Here is a 15,639-nt window from a genome sequence, read left to right on the forward strand (position 1 = left end):
GCAAGGCAAGGAGTTCGTGAAGTATGTGACCACTACAGGTGCCTGTATTTTAAACCCATTCCCTGGATGAGACCCTTGAGCTCAGTAAGAATCCGGCTACGTTCAGCCAAGAAACTTCAGAGGAGGCCCAGCGTCCGGGCACTCCTCCTTTGATTTTCAATTAGTCTCATCCAGGGAGGCATATACAAGTCAGGTTTTATCTATCCAGGCACTGTGAATCCTCAGTTTTCCTCTAAAATGCCTACCCTGTTAGTTTTAGGAGTGTTTTATCAAGTACTAATTATATAAGAAGGGGCAAAAACTTTTTGTATGGTTCTATATTTCAATTTTCCATTCTGCCACAATTTTAAACTCATTTTGCTTTTCAGAATTGCATTTGCATTTCATAAACATTCATAAACTGTAAAACCTAACCTGTATTTTTTTAGCAGGGGGAAGGACAGAGGGGGAGAGAGAGAATCACACTGTGTGGAGCCCAATGGGGGCTTTGATCTCACAAGCCTGAGATCATGACCTGAAATCAAGAGTCAGACTCTTCATCACCTGAGCCACCCAGGCGCCCCGAGCCTAGCCTGGTTTTTTTGTTTTTTTGTTTTTTAAGATTTTATTTATTTATTTGACAGAGAGAGACACAGCGAGAGAGGGAACACAAGCAGGGGGAGTTGGGGAGGGAGAAGCAGGCTTTCCGCTGAGCAGAGAGCCCGATGCAGGGCTCAATCCCAGGACCCTGGGGATCATGACCTGAGCCGAAGGCAGACACTTAACGACTGAGCCACCCAGGTGCCCCCTAACCTGGTTTTTAACTAGTTCAAGTTTTGAATATTTTATGGCACTAATTTTTGGAGTGTATTGTTTTAGCAAGGCAGTGAAGGAATACATGTAATTTCTTAAGGTGTTTTCTCGGTTTCCAAATAGTTAATATATACTCCTCATTGAAAACTTCCCAGACAGTAGAGATGAGAATAAAATCATCCAGTTTTTCACCTCTTGTTAAATATGGTAATGTTTTAGAATATTCCCCTCCTTCAGTGCATATTATTGTTCATAACTCAGATTAAACTCTTTATACAATTTTGGGTGTGGTTTTCCTCTGTGTTAAGCTTTATAGAGATGACAAACTGCCTTCTCCACATGTCCGTGTGTAGGACATTCTTTCTTATTTGCCAGTATCTGAGAAATATGCTTCTTTCCTCTCTGCTTTTCAGATTAATTATTCGAAATTTCTGGAGCCATGAGACTAGATTACCTTCCAATATCTTGGACCGATTGTTGGCACTAAATTCCTTATATTCTCCCAAGATAGAAATGCACTTTTTAAGTTTAGCAACAGATTTTCTGCTTGAAATGACCAGCATGAGCCCAGATTATCCAAACCCTGTGTTTGAGCATCCTCTGTCAGAATGTGAATTTCAGGTAAAGTACTTATCTCTGTAATAATAAATTTTACAAGCTTTTCCTGTCTTTTAGTCAATAAACATTTTCTAATAGAGTTAAACTAGCTGTCTTTTACTGAAATATAAATGACGAATGATATACTAGTTTCAGGTGCACAACATGATTTGATATTTGTTTGTATTGTGAGATGATCACCACAGTAATCCTAGTTAACATCCATCACCACATAGTTAAAAATATTTTATCCTTGTGATGAGAACTTTTAACATCCTCTTAGCAACTTTCAAATATATAATACAGTATTATTAACTATAGTCACCGTGCTACACATTCTATCTCCATGACTTACTTATTTTTTAACTGGAAGTTTGTACCTTTTGACCCCCTTCACCCATGTTCCCTTCCCCCATCCCCTGCCTCTGGCAATCACCAGTCTGTTCTCTATATCTATCAGTTCACTTTTTTTTTGTTTTGATGTTGTGTTTAGATTCCACATGTAAGTGAGAGCATGTGGTATTCGCCTTTCTCTGTTTGAAATATTTCACTTAGCATAGTGCCCTCAAGGTCCATCCATGTTGTCACAGATGGCAAATTTCCTTCTTTTTTATGATTCAGTAATAGTTCATTGTATATGTGTGTATATGTGTACACACAGACATACACATCACATCATTTTTATCCATTCATCCATCGATGGACACTAAGGATGCTTCAGTGTCTTGGTTATTATGAATAATGCTGCAGTGAACATGGAGGTACTTATATCTTTTTGAGTTAGTGTTTTGTTTTCTTTGGATAAATACCCAGAAGTAGAATAGCTGGATCATTTCTATTTTTAATTTTTTGAGGACCTCTATACTGTTTTCCTTAGTGTTTGCACCAATTTATATTCCCACCAACAGTGCATAAGGGCTTCTTTCCTCTTCTCCGCATCCTCACCAACACTTGTCATTTCTTGTCTTTTTGATCATAGCCACCTGACAGATGTGAGGTGATGTCCCATTGTGATTTTGTTTTGTGTTTCCCTGATGATTCATGATACTGGGCTTCTTATTTTACTTGGAATACTCAACACATTCCTTTCTGAAACACATTTGCTTCAGCCTCATCTGCTCACACTCTCTTCATATGCTCACACTTGTCCCCCTTTCAGCCTCCACTTAGATTTTCCTTTCTCCATAATGCCATTCTCCTTCCTCATCAGTCCCCCCCATCAATTTGGTAGATACCGAGTTTGCATTTTCTCCTGGCAGCCTTAACAACCTGTGATGATTTACATATACGGACATGCTCACTTCATCTCTGCCAACCTGGGCAGCAGAGCCTGATTGTTTTGCTTGCACTTGTCCTAGTGACTTTCCTAGTGTCGAGCACATGGTAGGACTTTGGAAGGAGTTGAGCCCTTTAGCTTGTTACTATTGTGGTGCCATTATTGAGTGTGGCATTAAGCCATTTAATGCAAAATGTGAAGGAAGAGAAATACGGTTTTTCTCCCCCAGTACTAATCACTATTTCTAGTTGGCAAATAATTATTTAGTTAAAATTTTTAAATTCAGAAAGGTGGTTCTTCAGCTGCTTCCCACAGAGATACATGAAATTATAGTACATATTTGCTGATAGTAGCAATGGATTTTAATAAAAATATTTCAGTGTTGCTAAAGAAGGACCATTATTTCATTTGGAGCTCTCTTACGTGCAGGAATATACCATTGATTCTGACTGGCGTTTCCGAAGTACTGTTCTCACTCCGATGTTTATTGAGACTCAAACCTCCCAAAGTGCTCTCCAGGCCCGGACCCAGGAGGGATCCCTCCCAGCTCAAGGGGTGATGGCTAAGCAGATACGGGCCACCCAACAGCAGTATGACTTCACACCTACACAGACTGCAGGTAACTGTCCACCTCAACACCTGCCTGCTCTGCACCAGGCAATATGATCTGTGGAAGTGGCCTCTACTGCAAGAACACTGTAAGAGAAGTGAAACAATAATAGAAAAAAGTGGTAAGAACCACAGAAAAGATACATCAGTCAAAGGAGAAAAGCACTGGGGTTCCAAGAGTCATCAAATTCTTAAGAGTTGGAAGGGGGAGGACTGAGGAGGGGTGATAGGAGCTGGTGTTTAAAGGATATGGAGTTTCTGTTTAAGAAGATGGGAGGTGCTCTGGAGATGAATTGTGGCGATGATTGCCCAACTGTGTGACACCATAGTACTGTACACTATAAATGGTTAAAATAGTTAATTTGGTGTTCTCTAAATTTTACCACAGTAAAAAAAAAAAAAAAAAAATAGGGATTATTTTTGACTAGGAAAAACAAAAGTTACAGTACATGTATGTTTTATTTTGGTTTTGTCCAGAAAAATCCATTTAGTGCATCAGATTTAAAATCCCTTATCTCAAAAGCAAAGTACTGAAGAGCTAAACCAAAATCATTTACTGTGTTTATAGTTTATTAAACTTTTCTTTTTTAAATCATTCACCTATTTCCTTTGATCAGAGAAGTACAAGTTGTAGAGTAAAATACCTAAATCATTTCATATAAGCATTTCAAATGTTTTTCCTTTATATGAATTTTTTCATGTTCCATTGGTTCTAGAAGTACGAATGATTTGAATAATTACCATGGATATTTTATGACATTATATTAGAAGTCATGAATCTTTAGTACCTTATAGTAGATACAAAGTATCATTCCTATAAGGATCACTGTGGCTTGAAGGAGCAGGTGGGGTGTTTCCTGCTTCACAAATGAGGACGATGAGGCTCAGACACCTAAGCTGCCTCGGGTCACTCACTAGTAACCTGATAGAACTTCTGCCTAGTGTCTTTCTGCCTAGTGACGTGGCTGTTTCCCTGGAGGAGCTGTCCCCAGTGACTATGGCAGGTGAGCCTGTGGAGGCACCAGGTGCCACCAGAATGATACATCCCTTGTCGCTCACAGTGTGTCTGGCGGTTGGTGCTGCTCCAGATGCAGTGCTGGGGTGGTGTGGGCTTGGCAGGGTTGTGCAGTGCTGAGCATGCTGTGACATGCTCTGGTTATGCCTGTTTGTAGATGGCAGAAGCTCCTTTAATTGGCTCACTGGGAGCAGTATTGACCCACTAGTGGATTATACAGTCTCCTCATCATCGGATTCCTCATCTTCCTCCTTGCTGTTTGTCCACAAGAGGAGTGAAAAGTTACAGAGAGCACCCTTGAAGTCAGTGGGACCTGATTTTGGGAAAAAAAGGCTGGGTCTTCCAGGAGATGAGGTGGATAACAAAGCAAAAGGTAAAGTAAGGTTGCTGAAATATACTTAAAATAAGTTAATGCAGAAGCTTAGATAAAGAAAGTACATTTCTTGGGGCGCCTGGGTGGCTCAGTTGGTTGGGCGACTGCCTTTGGCTCAGGTCATGATCCTGGAGTCCCGGGATCGAGTCCCACATCGGGCTCCCTGCTCAGCGGGGAGTCTGTTTCTCCCTCTGACTCTCTCTCATTCTCTCTCTCAAATAAATAAATAAAATCTTTAAAAAAAAAAAAAAAGTACATTTCTGACTGCATTCACATTTCCTTATAACCTGTGAATAAGCCAATTAAAATTTAATTCGGGGGCTCTGGGATGGCTCGGTCAGTAGAGCATGCAACTCTTAATCTTGGGGTCATGAGTTTGAGCCCCATGTTGGGGGTAGAGTTTACTTAAAAAAATAATAAAATTTAATTCAGTAAATGTTGTTGGGTACTTACCACATTGAAAGCCTAGTTTTAGGTGCTCCAGAAAAGCTATTGAGTAAATTGGACTCAATCCATTCATTTAGTGACTTTCTGAACATCAGGGCTTGGTAAGTCAACAGGTAGGTGAAGTGAGAATTAGTAAGTCTCAGAGAGAATGAGAGAGTGCCAGGAAGACCTGGTGAAGAGGCCGCCTTTGGGACTAGCCTTGGGAGCTAGGGGTGTGGGAAGGGGGAGGGGACCCAGATCAGCTTAAGATTGTTTAAGGACTGGCAGGCGTTGTAGAAGTCTACCCTGTGGGACACGCCCACTGGGAGCATAGAGCAGACAGCTGGGAATGTTGGCCTGCAGCTTTAGGAGGCAACCAAGGCTTTCTCTAGTGAACCAAGCAGACAAGCAGGGTTCTTTGGATGACCTCTTGGGCGGGTCTGCATGGAGCAGCATGTGGGGTGCCTGAGGAGGCCCTGGAGGCCAAGGCCACAGGCATGCCCACCCCCACCACACACCCAGGGTCCTGGTGGGGAAGACGAGGGGAGATGTGTCACAGGGGCTGCAGGGAAGTGCCAGCAGAGCTCGAAGACCCAGTACTGGCTGAAAAGCAACTCAGCTTTTTATGAGAATGGCAGCTCTGGGAGCAAGTCAAAGCCCAGAGGAAGAAAACGGAGAGAGAGAAAAGGTCCCAACACAGAGCCTTGGGGAAATGCCAACCATATGAATTTGGATATGAAGAAGTAAAATTAGGAGCAAGGATAAATTCCTTTTACTTTTATTTATTTTTTCTTTTTTATTAAGTTTTTTATTTTAATCGCAGTATAGTTAACATACAGTGTTATATTAGTTTCAGATGTACAATAACATAGTGATTCAACAATTCTGTACATTACTCAGTGCTCATCATGATAAGTGTACCCTTAATCCACTTAACCTACTTCACTCATCCCCCCACCACCCTCCCCTAGGATATGCTTTATTTTATTTTATTTATTTTTTAAGACTTTATTTTTAAGTAATCTCTATACCCAACATGGGGCTCAAACTCACAGCCCCGAGATCAAGAGTTGCACACTCTACTGACTGAGCCAGCCAGGTGCCCCTGATACACTTTATTTTAAATGAGTAAGGGTAAATTCCTTTAGGAACTAAACACATACATGAAATGCTTTCCTCATTTCCAACCACTCTTTTTCACATTTATGTCGCAGATGTGTGGCCATACATAATTCTGTGAATTTAATGTAGGTGAGGTAAATCTAGCTTTCTCCCACCACTCTGGGTTTGAAGGGGGCTAATGAGCCCCCTCCTGCTCTGTCTGTTCTGCTCCCTGCTTTGGCCTCCCGCTGGTCTTCTTTCTTTTATATCCTCTTCCTCTGCTGTTTCTCTGCCAGATTGTCATCCAGCCAGAGTGCATAGTTCTCTGTCCTTCTGACGATGAAAGCCCTGAAGTTAAAATGCAGTCCCAGAATGACTGTTACTTCCCCATGGCTCATGAAGTGTCTTGCTCACCTCAAACCCATGGCACATATATCCTCACACAGAATTGTTGAGGTGTGCATTTGGGGCAGCCTGCAGTCCAGTTAATGCATGGTGATTGCCCATGACCCACTCTTCTGAATGGGGAAGAGGCTCAGGAAACAGAGGGAAGTGGCTTAGGCTGGCAGCATCGTCCACAACTCAAACTGTTGAGCAGTTTTTCCCTGTCTTTATTGAACTTATATAGAAATTAAGGAGGATAAAAGGTAAAACCTAATTTTTAAACTATTTTCCGTAAAAGTTTTATATGTGAATTTGAAAAAACTCGTCGAACTGAGTAAGCAAAATGAATACTGTTAGCTATCCATTTTAATTGGATTAATATATTTGAATCTCCCCTTGTACCTTTGTAGATATAAAATATTTCCCATACTGTCTTCTTTGGGGTTTATGTATTTTCTTGCCTAAAGAGGAATATTTGGAAGTTCATGAAATATGGTGAATTAATCTTTACTATGATACTATTTATTATTGACATTTAAAAATGAAATTGTAACCTAATTAAGATATCACTTTTCAACCATTATATTCTTATTACAGTTTCCTTTAGTTATTTGTATCATAGTAACACATGCCTGTAGTTTAAAGAGTCATATACTTTGCCAAAGCTTTCTAGAAGAAACAGCAACCCTCCCTACCCATTTCCCAAATTCCAGATACAGCCACTTCCATATCTCCAGTACTGCTACCCTACCTTTTTTTTCTTTCAGTATTGGTCATTCTCTTTTAGCTTGCATTATGAACATTGAGGTTCTGCTCCTTCTGGTCCCTCACCCTCACTTACCACACACAAACAATGAATTCTTCTTGTGCCCTCATCCTCTGATATAATTATGTCTTAATCTTAGTTTCATCAGTAATTTCCTCTTATTTTGACTACATAAATACTACGTGTGTTCAAGGCATAGTACTATTATGATTATTTTTCCTTTCTTGTACAGTAATTTTTCCTGGGCATTAATAATTATTTTGGTTTAGATTTCTGCATATTATTACTTGATTTCCTCTGAGTTGTACCATTGTCTTTTACTGTGTCCCAACACATAAATGTTTCATCTCAAAAGAAATCTCTCCTGGAGCTTCTGAGCCACCCTGTTCCAGGCTACCTGTTCTTGGGGTGTCTGCTCAGCTATGGTCTAGAGACCACCCATCCTGAGGGTCTTTTCACCTCTCTTGGATCTGATTCTTCCTGGGCTTGTTCCTTCTTTCTGGTGAAGCACTTCCTCAAGTATTCCTGAGAAATGAGGTCAGAAACAGCTGTTTTTGATGGCACTCATACCTGCTGGGTAATTTAGCTATAGAATTTTGAGTGTGAATTCATCAGGGTTCCCTAGTCCCCAAGATTGGGTTGGGAAACCTGGTGGCATTCATTTTGTTGATTCTTTGTAAGAATTGGACTTCTTTCTCTGCAGAAGATCTTAGGATCCTTTCTTTTAAATCAATTAGGAAATTTCACGAAAGGGTCCTTTGGAGCCTGCAGGTCTGTTTTAGTCCATTTTTCTGGGTACTAGGAGGGTCCTTTCAGACTGCTAACACATTTTCCAGTTCTGGAATATTTTTTCTTGGATGATTTTGTTGATGATTTCCTCATATCAGTTTTCTTTTTGGAATCCTGTTGCTTGGATATCAGACCTTATCAGATCTTGTAATTTTCTTGGTTTTTTTTTTTTCTTTTTGCTTTGTATTCTGGGAAATCACTTTAACCTATCTTCTAATCCTTGCTTTTAAGTTATGATATCATATTTTTAGTTTCCATGAGCTTTTTATGTTCTCTGAATGCCTTTCCAGTCCTTGATCCACTGTTGCAATTTCTACTTTTGTCTTTTTGATAAATGATAATATTTTGAAAGTTTTTTCCCCTGGATGGACTGCTTTCAACAGTTGCTCTTTCCCTATTGTTTTTTTGTTTTGTTTTGTTTTGTTTTGTTTTTTTCATTTCTGTCTTCCATGTTTGAAGCTTTCCTCAAAATGTCTGGTGACTTGTCTTTTTGCTTATACTCCCAGATGGGGCACTAAAAAGGCATTTGGAATAGGTACACTTCGGGAATGTGGAGGTCAGACTAGACCAGGACACTGAAACTCCTGACGTGTTGATATCTTTGCCTGTGTTTTTGTGCTGGTGGATTACCCAGGGCAAAATCTCCAGTCTCTTGCCTGCAGGCTAGCAGGCCAGGGTGCCAGCACTCTAGAGGCCAAGCAGAAGCAGGCAGCTGCAGGTTCCAGAAGCCCTTGTGGTCGCTCGTGGTGTAGTTGCTGTGCCTGCAGCTCTGCCGTCCCTGTGCACCCATGGGCCATGTGTCCTCTCCCAGGGTCCACACCTGCAGCACGAGGGGCAGTGCTTTCTGACCACACCTCCTGCTGCAGCCTCACTTTCCTCCCCTCCCATAGACATGCCTGCTGCTGCCAGGTCCTGAGCCTTCCAGGTCTTTCCACTGTCCTTGCTTTGTCCCTGTTCTCTGCATGGTGGCACTGGGGCTGGGCTGAGTTAGTTACAACTTTCTACTCTCTAGCTTCCAAAACTGGTTAGTGGTCTCCTCTGCTATTCTCTGTTCTTCATAGACTTATGCCATTAAAACAAAACAGAACAGCTAGATGAAAGTAAAAAATGGAAGTAAGCAAATAATTCTACTTTTATTTTAGGGGATTTTAGAAAGGAGGTAAAGTAAACTACAAACGTCAAATTGGCCATCTGTAACAAACCTTTGTGTTCTTCAGGTATAGACAATCGGGCAGAAATATTAAGATTACGCAGACGATTTATAAAGGACAAAGAAAAGCTCAGTTTGATTTATACCAGAAAAAATATTGCTGAACAAAAACGAGAGAAGGTTTGTATCTGTTTCGAGAATTTGAGTGGTCAGAGATATTTATTTTATATCAAAGGATATATACTAAGGAAATAAGTTTCTTGTCAGATATTTCTTCCATAACAAAATTACAGAAGCAGCACTATATGAGTTAAAGTTAATTATGAACCAAAGATTATTCCTCTGACTAATGGAGATGTAAAGGACAGTTGTGACTCACTAATGAGGTCATGGGAATCTTGGAATGGGGCCTATGTGGGTAGTTGTGTGGGGTATGTTGTGGCTCACAGGCACTGCCAGGACCTCATCCTTGCCCCTTATCTCAGACTCTCACTGGAGCTTGGTTTTGTTCTTCTCTGTGTACAGCCTGGCTTTCTCCATGTGATAGAGACACAGCCTCCAATCATTCCTGAATGATCTTACAACTTTAGCTGCTGGGAAGGATTAGCCAGAGCCTTGACCCACCTTGGGTCTGGAGCCACTGTGGGACCACATTACAACCAGCCACTCTCCTAGGGGTACCTGGATAAAGAGGGAATGGTGAGCCCAGAGAAAGCCGTGAGCAGGCAAGGCGGATGGTCCAGGGTTATCTGCTGAAAGCAGTTGACCTAGCGTGGCATAAATTAAACATTTCTCAAAATGTGGAAATAATGAAAGAGTTTGTTTAGCCATAGCTTCAGTATTACTTACAAATCAGTAATTATGACAAAATTTTCAAGAAAGACAAGATTGTGAATTAAAAAAAAAACCTGAGTTCTAATTCAGTTTAAATCCTCAGTCACTTAATTAACTTGCAAATCTGAGTATGAAGTAGTTGAATGGTTCCACTATATCTTCTGTGGAAAGAAAATGTACATTTCATCTTTCTCTTGTCTCTGTAAGTACAGCTATTCTCTTGAAGATGAGGGTCCAAAATCAGTGCTCCACAGTCATCCCACTCTCCTTCTCACTGGCCCCACCACACGTGGAGAGTGTTCTGCTTTTCCCACTCGGAGAAGTAACCACAAGCTACTAATTAAGCCTGAAACCTAAGTAGGTGTGCCTGAAGGAAATAACAAGCAGAATATAAACAGAGGGAAAAGATAAAACCAGGATTGTTGGGTAGAAATCACAGGGAGATATTTTGGTCGGATACAAAGAAAGTCCTTTAAATAATTAATAAATGTGGAATGGCCTGCTGTGTGAGGCCATGCATGCCCTCTGACCCAGGTGTTTTTATCTGAAGTGGCTGACCTCTCAGTAAGAATGGCATGGAGGTAATCAGGCATCAAAAGTCCATGCGCTTTATTTGTTGGGAGCATTGTGCTCATTGTCAGGTACTACTCTCAATGGTAGTGGTATAGAGGCGAATATAATACAAGCATTCATGGAGCTACAACCCAGGGTGTACAACAGAACAAAAAAAAAAAAAAAGAATGAGTTAAGATTACAACGTGCAGTGTTGGAAATTAGGTGATGACTATGTGTGGGGAAGACTGTTAAAGAGGAGGTGAGAAAGCAAGCCTCTTTGAAGATGATATCTGAGATGGGAACCAAATGATGAGAGAAAAACTGTGAAAAGACATTCTAGGCAGAGATGAACAGGTCCCACAGTCTTGTGTGGTGGGGAGTCGGGGGTGACTCAAGAGCAGGTTCAAGGCTAGTCTGGCCTGAGCAAGTGAGCAGGGTAAGGAGGAGCTGGGATTTGGGGGCTGTGGTGATATCACTGGGCCTGATAGCCAAGGTTTGTTTTTTAAGAGGAATTAAGAGGAAGTACTGCCCTCTGAAATATGGCTTTAAAAAGTTTTAATTCAAGTTCTCTGAGTTTATAAATATTCACATTATTTTGTGATGAATATTTAAATAATCTTACTACTCATTTGATAGCAGTTTTTATTTTGGATTTATTGTCTGCCATAGACTGTAGTGACCAAACCATTTTGGATAAAAATTGTCATCAAGATCACCTTTATGTTAAAGATAAGTACTGACTGATTGTTTCATAATTCATGCACTACAGATTTCTTCAATAAGAATTCTAATCTTCTTTCTTTGGTTCTAATGATTATAGGAGATTAAGAGTGAATTAAAAATGAAGCACGATGCCCAAGTCATTTTGTACAGGAGTTACCGTCAAGGAGACCTTCCTGACATTCAGATTAAATACAGTAGCCTGATCACCCCCTTGCAAGCTGTGGCCCAGGTTGGTCCTTGAATGCTTCATTTTTCTATTAACAGATAAAAACTATTTAACAGTTCCAGGGGGCTACTATGTGCAAGGAGAAATGGTTGATGCTACACTGTATCATAAATGAGGTGTTGATTTGTCTTTAACAATGGACTTGGTTAAAAGACATTGGTCCAGGTTTTGGCCCTGCTGTTTCCTGTCTCCAAAACTTCTTTTCACAGGTGCCACACACTTAGAGTCATCTAGAAGATAGTCCTGCAGTTGGGATCCTTGTCAAGACATTTAATGCTCTGAGACACAGCTTCTTCATCTATAAAACCAGGGAGTGAAATCTATTTTTCTTACCAATAATGTTGGTCAGTGAAATAATGTGTAATAAATTTTAAAGTGCTAAGCCACTTAAATCATTGCTTATGCAAGATCCTTTTGGTGGGCTGGGGGGATCAGGAGACTATCAGTTTATGGGTGGGATTAGTATTTTACTTCTCTGTTAATTTTCTTAATAGCAGAGGATTGGAAATATTTTTCTAAGTTGTGAGGGTTAAGAGTGAATGAAGTTTTCTAGCTGAATTCTCTGACAAAAACAGGACATTTATTCCTCGAAAGCCTAATTAAGATTCCTTTGACTTTTATCGAAAAAACTTTAAAAATTACGCTAGGTGCTGAAATATAACGCCATATATTTTATTATATGTAAATTTTCAGAACTAATGTTATGTGTAATAATAAGTTATATCTGCATAGTCTTTTACTCTTTTTTTAAGCTTTTTATTTAATCTGAATAAATATAGATTGACAGGAATTTGCAAAAATAGTACTTAGTCCCATATACTTTTCTTTTTTTTTTTTTTTTTTAGTCCCATATACTCTTTACCTGGCTTCCCCCACTGGTGGTGTCTTATTTAACCATAGTACATTATGTTGATCTAGAAATTGACATTGGAACAACAGTGTTGACTGGTGTTAACCATTTTTCCCTTCACACGCGCACGTGTATGTGTGTGAGTGTGTGTGTGTGATTCTGTGCAATTGTAGCATGCCAACTGATTGATGTAATTACTATCACAAAAGAGCCCTTGGTTGTTAAAGAGTGCTTTCACATTTCTTTCATTAGATTCTCCCAGTAATTTTGTGACATAAAGGCAGTTGTTAGACACATTTACAAATGAAGAACTGAAGATTAGCCAAGAATGGATAATATGGTTCAAACTTTGTATCTTGCTGGGTGTGGAACTAAGACAACACCCCTTCCTTTGTTTTGACACCTGGCCTTGTGCTTTTCTTCACCCCCATTATTTCCCAGTTTTTCTAGTGCATTGCACACATGTATTCACATCACTGCCTCAGAAATGATGCTGCCACCTGCTCTCCTAGGCATGGTTTGCATCTGCCCATGTTGGATCGGTATGTGGTATATACTGATGGTAGCAGGTTACAGGCCTGATACAGCTGAGAGACCCATGCCTACTATGTGCAAGGAGAAATGGTCAGTTCATCTCATTGGTGCTTGGAAAATATTAAGATGGTGAATATTGTTTTGAAAAAAACATAACTACATTTTTTCTGTTCTTTGAAAAAGAATGTGTTTCCTTATATTTCTCAAATTCCAATACTTTATTCAAATACTATATATGGAGCAACTCCTTCTGGATGCCAGGGACTGCTCTAAGCACTGAGATGCAGCTCTGGACAATACAGACAAGGTCTCTTCTGCTGTCCAGGGACTCGCCTTCTTCATCATGAGCATTGCACGCTAGAGAACTGAAGAGGAGCCTGTAAACTAGCCATTGTCCAGCAGCAGCATTTTGTTGCTCTGAAAACATTATCTTAAGCACCATTGCATTATCGTAACAGAAGGAGCATTTGGAACTCCCTGGGCAATGAGGGAATTTGTGCATATGACTCAAGAATTGGGTTGTAGACATGGGAACCTGTCTGCCGCAAGTTAAGTTATCAAACAGATACCATATGAGAGAGTGTGCGTGTCTTGAAAGACCAACCCATGGCAGTGAGTGTCTTCATGTAGTGTAGTATGAGTGATACTTTCTTTTTTTCCTAATTTATATTTTCTGAAATTTTTTATAACCATATAACTTTCTATAATACAAATACATGAATAATAGAGAACACATCAAGTTGTACTTTTTATTCAGACACAGTTTTTATCAAGCAAAATAATTTTCAAATTTTATTAATTCATGCATTCATGCCTTCCTTTAAAAAATACAGACACTGCATGCTAGGGACTGTTCTTAGTACTGGTGTCATAGGCACAGATAAAGGGTAATGTTCCTGTGGTCATGGAGTATGAGGGTTAAAGCCATAAAAGATCAGGTAGTATTCTGTTAGAGCTGAATACACCAAACATGAAAAGCACAAAAATGGCTACTGATGGTTTTAACAGTTTAAGTGGTCATAATGATGGGACTCTGAAATTTTAAATTGGCATTTTATTTAAGCTTCTCAGTTATCTTTAGCTTTATGATGATACTAATCTGACAATGGTTCCTAAAAATCTCATTTAATCTTTCTTGAAGATCTTATCTGTTACTGAGGTGGTCACTTGATGTGCATTATCTTGGCTAATCCTTACCACAACCCTGAGGTGTGTTCTGTTATCCCCACTTTCAAGATGAGGTGTCTGAAGGTCCACACTCACCCATGAGTTAAGCCATGTGGCTACATATGTGATTGAGCCAGCTTACATTATTTCTGTGTCCAAAATCCATGATATCACAGGTATATTTGGTTAAATTTCAAATACTAGCCATGTCAATGCCTGTTAAAACTTTCTAAACAGAATTGAGATGTAAATTAGATATGTTTACAGCAGTTTGTGTTTTCAAATAAAGCTCTGATAGTATTAGTGAATTATAGCATTTTTACTTCAGATCCTAATTTGTCTTTGTTTTGGATATTTTACAGAGAGACCCAATAATTGCAAAACAGCTCTTTGGCAGTTTGTTTTCTGGAATTATAAAAGAAATGGATAAATACAAGACCAAGGCTGAGAAAAACAACATTACTCAAAAGTTGCTCCAGGACTTTAATCATTTTCTTAACACCACTTTCTCTTTCTTTCCACCTTTTGTCTCTTGTATCCAGGTAAGTTTGTACACATGCTTCATAAATATTGCATTATCTACTTTGCCATCACATGACTATGTCATAATAACTTCATTTGTTTCACAAGCTGAAGCACAAGGTGTTTGAGTAGATGTGCTCTGTATGGTTACCTCTTCCCGGATGGGTAGGTGTGATTTATTTATTTATTTTTTAAACAAGCATATGGGGGCGTCTGAATCTTAGTTTCAGCTCAGGTATTGATCTCAGGGTCTTAGGATCAAGCCCCATGACAGGCTCCATGCTCAGCGGGGAGTCTGCTTGAGGATTCTCTCCTTTAGCCCCTCCCCCCCCACTTGCACCTGCTCTCTCACTCTTTTTTTCTGTCTCTCTTTAAAATAAATGGATGAATCTTTATTTAAAAAAAACCAAAAACCCCAAACTTATATTTGACTGAATAATTAGAAATCAGCCTTGGTATAAAAGTGCTCTGATTTTTAATAAGCCATAAGCCAGTCCCTTCAGTGTTTTGGTTAAGCCCTGCATGTTGTTAGTTGTTTTTCCTTATATACTGTTTCACCAGATTATTTCCTGCCTCCCGATTGCCTTCAACAGATATTGATTGAGCATATTCCTAACTTTGTTGTAAGTGGCGGGGATGGTGAATGATGCAAAGAAGCACAAATCTCTGCCCTCCTGGAATTACAATGGGTGACAAACAATAAACAGACAAATACAAAAGATAACGTGAAGTAGTCTTAAGTGTCATAGAACTTGAGTACTACAGAAGCAGTAGTGTAATATAGGGTAGTAATGAAGCAGGAAGGGAGACAGCCTCTTGAACAGGGTGGAGGGGGTGGGTATGTACCATGATAGATATTTAGATGGAGTGGTCAGAGAAGGCCTTTCTAAGGCAGTACGGTTTGAGCAGATGTTAACGTAGGCATAGTTGCAGTTACTACATAAACATGC

General features: G+C 39.8%; 1 protein-coding gene across 5 annotated transcripts in view; it reads left to right on the forward strand.

The window, feature by feature from the left end:
• The window catches only part of PRKDC (protein kinase, DNA-activated, catalytic subunit), a 241,412-nt gene that overhangs the window by 154,048 nt on the left and 71,725 nt on the right, over window positions 1-15,639 (forward strand). For all 5 annotated transcript variants that reach the window (XM_028118983.2, XM_028118984.2, XM_088022831.1 and 2 more), the window contains exons 57-62: window positions 1,206-1,413; window positions 3,095-3,284; window positions 4,447-4,662; window positions 9,346-9,458; window positions 11,488-11,619; window positions 14,530-14,709. In XM_028118983.2, the coding sequence (XP_027974784.1) occupies window positions 1,206-1,413; window positions 3,095-3,284; window positions 4,447-4,662; window positions 9,346-9,458; window positions 11,488-11,619; window positions 14,530-14,709 (1,039 nt within the window). The remainder of the gene's footprint in view (window positions 1-1,205; window positions 1,414-3,094; window positions 3,285-4,446; window positions 4,663-9,345; window positions 9,459-11,487; window positions 11,620-14,529; window positions 14,710-15,639) is intronic.

This window comes from Eumetopias jubatus, unplaced genomic scaffold (assembly GCF_037043125.1).
Source record: "Eumetopias jubatus isolate StellerSeaLion01/CBP00866 unplaced genomic scaffold, mEumJub1_p1.0 scaffold_4, whole genome shotgun sequence".
Lineage (NCBI taxonomy): Eukaryota > Metazoa > Chordata > Mammalia > Carnivora > Otariidae > Eumetopias > Eumetopias jubatus.